Here is a 3,189-nt window from a genome sequence, read left to right on the forward strand (position 1 = left end):
GACCTTTTTTGCCGTCTATGAGAAAAAGAAATGTCTCAGAGCCTCAGAATACTGAAATCTGTATTTTTAAAATCAGTTTTTCCTTCTAATTTGTTATTATTTACATTGCTTTTCAAATCGTCCTGTGTGACACAAAAAAAAAAAGAAAGGGAAATAGTTTTGGTGAACACGAATCAATAGATACATTTCGTGACTATATCACGAAATGCCGTGAGACTGGGTTGAATCAGCACACTGACTGGTTAACTGAGTTGTTCTCTGGTTAACTTGTTTTTTCTAAACGTGAAAGTTATTAAAAATGTCCTCATATCAGATTTCATTATCATGTCATCCTGTTTAGTCTCTAACAGAGGATGCTGTAAAACCATCCCATCACCTCACAGTAGCTGAGAATGATCTTGAATACAATTCGTTTTTTAAAAAGCTGTTAGACATAAACAGGAAGAGCTAACAAAAGGATACCAATTTGACAACATCCTGTTCAATTACTTTAAAAGGTTGTATTCATTTCTTTATTTCCTAAACAGAAAGTTGTGGGCTCTCCAGGTTTTCCGCCTGACAGCGACGATATATATGTTGTTTTTTTCTCTTTGAGACGAGGAGCAACATCAGCATTAACTCCCAGAGAAATAAAACAAGGTCTGCAGAACGAAGAAGAGCGGCAGCAGATTGAAACGAGGAGAGGCCTTGCGGTTTGTAATCGTAAAGCACTAGTATTGCAGATATCTGGGGATGTATTGGAAGCACATTTCGTGAGGCGTTGCCTGCCAGAAAGAAGTCATAAATCTTTCCAGCTCTTCCTCAATGCCCCTCTGGTGAAATTAGTAGTAGAAAAACGGAGAATTGAGAAAGTGGAATATGTTTTTTTGACATTTTCCCCTTCTGACAGAGCACATCAAAAACGTGACAACAGGAACAATGACGTTGATAAATCCAGAATAATTGGATCCACATTAAAGCGATCGCTCACAGGCCTGGCAGTCACATCCATCTTTCCAAAAAGCATCAGAATGAAGCAGTAGCAGGGTTAGGTTTACTGTAAGCTCGTTTGATTACCCACCATCTCCGGAGACGCTGGGAGTCTTGGATCCTGCAGGAGACTTCATCACCTCGCTGCTGTACATCAGGTAGCTGTCGTACTCGTCTCCAGCCTCAGCGTCGATGATGGGGATATCTGGGATGATGGGGACTATCGGGACAGGAGGAGAAGGAGGCAAATATATTGGCAGGGAACGTATAATAATATTTCTTCTGGGTGTGGCTGGGTGTGATCACGACTAGTTGTAAGAAATCAACATTTTTTGAAGGCCAAGGAATAATTTATTGATTTTATTTGAGGAGAATATAGCAGAAAAGATCTTCGAGCTTTGATCAATTAATGTAGAGAGACGATTGTAAGTTCAAACTCAACCATATTGCACACTTTTTAAATGTGTTATCCGTTATTTGGCTTTTTCTAATCATTGCTTTTAATAACAGCTCATTTTATTTCCAATCTCAAACTGTTTTCTTAACGTCTAAACTTGATTACACTTTAAAATGGCTTTGTGTCTTTTGATTTGATTTGCCTTGTCTTACCAGGGTGCAAATATTAAAATCTGTTTTTGCTTATGGACTACACTAAATGTTTTACAGTGATACAAGTTTAATATTTCACAGAGAATTAATTACATTTATTCAAACGATTAAGTCTCTTATTCATGTTTGTTGGTTTCTAGGATTTCCAATTCCAAATCCTACTTCACTTTTAACCTCAGGGCAATTTTATGCCCTTCTATTTCCCTTCTATTACTTGTTTTGTTGCCCCAATAAAGATTCCTGTTTGTCATCTTGCAATCTACTTATTTATATAAATAGTTATCGACGCATTAAACCGTATTTCATTTTTTCTTAACAGGTGGGGTAGGCAATTTTGGAGAAACCAGCTCGAGTGGCTAGAATTTGAAAATACGAAACCGGAAAGAATCTGCCACTTCCTTTCAGAGCCCCTCCTCCAACACACACGAACGCACACATGACCAATGAGGGCACGAGATAAGTTTGTGCACAGATGGAAGGCTGACAGGCAGGTAGGCCATCCAGTTACTTTAGCCGGCTCAGATGATTGGTCGTGCTTTTTACAGCGCCACGGCTTCCAGAGGTGAAATATTTGTATGGATTTTTTGTCAAAGCACTTCAGATATTCATTGCTATCGATGTTAAGAGCATTCCAGGGAATATAACAACAAGTGTTTCTGAAATAAAGGACATACCCCACCTTTAATGTACATTATTTAATTTCATATTCTCTTGACATGTACAGTATATAGACTTTTTGCACTATTTATATTTTGTATTTGTGTATTTTATTATATATGTTGCATTGTTGGAGGAGCTCAGGTCAGAATAATTTCATTGCCATTTCTACACTGTAGCTTAGAGCACATGATGATAAAACCTTTGAATTTAGTCTCATATTTTTAATTTTTTGGTGTCTTAAATCTCTTGTGTTTCCGACTGAAACTGAAGTCTGTGTTGCCCCCATACTTACTGGACAGAGGTCTTGCGGGCTGCGATGCCAGGTTGATGGTGGCGTCTCTGAATGGACCCCAGCCCATGCTGTTCATGGCCCGGACTTTGTACTGGTAGGTCTGGGCGCGCTGCAGGTTCTCGATCAGCAGCATGCGCTTCTTCGGGTTGTCGATCTTTATCTTCTTAGCGGCGCCCTCTGGCTCTGTGAGGAGAGAGTATTGGTTTAAAGGTCTCCTATTATACTGTATTCAGGCATATATTATAGGTCTCAGATATATACAAATATATAAAAAACATGTACATGAAGTGTTTTGCTCAAAATACCAAACAGATCAACCATTCTAGCCTCATATCCCTCTATTTCACTCCTGTTAGAGAAGTGCAGATTCAGGGTCTGTAGCTTTAAAAAAAAAATGCTAAATGCTGCCGAAACCACATCAAGGATTCTCTCTGAAACAGGATGGAGCTCAAACTCTTTCTCTCTCTCAGGTTCACCACAAGGTGACTTCCTTTAGATTTCCTGCTTCTTCACACATACTCTCTCCAGTACAGGTTAGCTCTGAGTGTTAGCATGCTAATGTAAACACAGACCATATTACTTCCAGAACACGTCTCATTGTTTCTGACAGCAACGTTTCTGATTGGTCCGTGGGTGTAAAGCCCGCCCACATTTGAGTA

At 39.2% G+C, this 3,189-nt stretch overlaps 1 protein-coding gene across 1 annotated transcript in view; it reads right to left on the minus strand.

Moving 5' to 3' along the window:
• Window positions 1–2,713, minus strand: part of LOC104967750 (integrin beta-4-like) — a gene marked incomplete at its 5' end in the record, with an annotated part of 3,992 nt that extends 1,279 nt beyond the window's left edge. The window contains 2 exons of the mRNA XM_010797274.1: window positions 1,061–1,189; window positions 2,531–2,713. Coding sequence (XP_010795576.1) covers window positions 1,061–1,189; window positions 2,531–2,713 — 312 coding nt within the window. The remainder of the gene's footprint in view (window positions 1–1,060; window positions 1,190–2,530) is intronic.
• Window positions 2,714–3,189: the final 476 nt, after the last annotated feature.

This window comes from Notothenia coriiceps, unplaced genomic scaffold (assembly GCF_000735185.1).
Source record: "Notothenia coriiceps isolate Sejong01 unplaced genomic scaffold, NC01 NC01_scaffold00037661, whole genome shotgun sequence".
Lineage (NCBI taxonomy): Eukaryota > Metazoa > Chordata > Actinopteri > Perciformes > Nototheniidae > Notothenia > Notothenia coriiceps.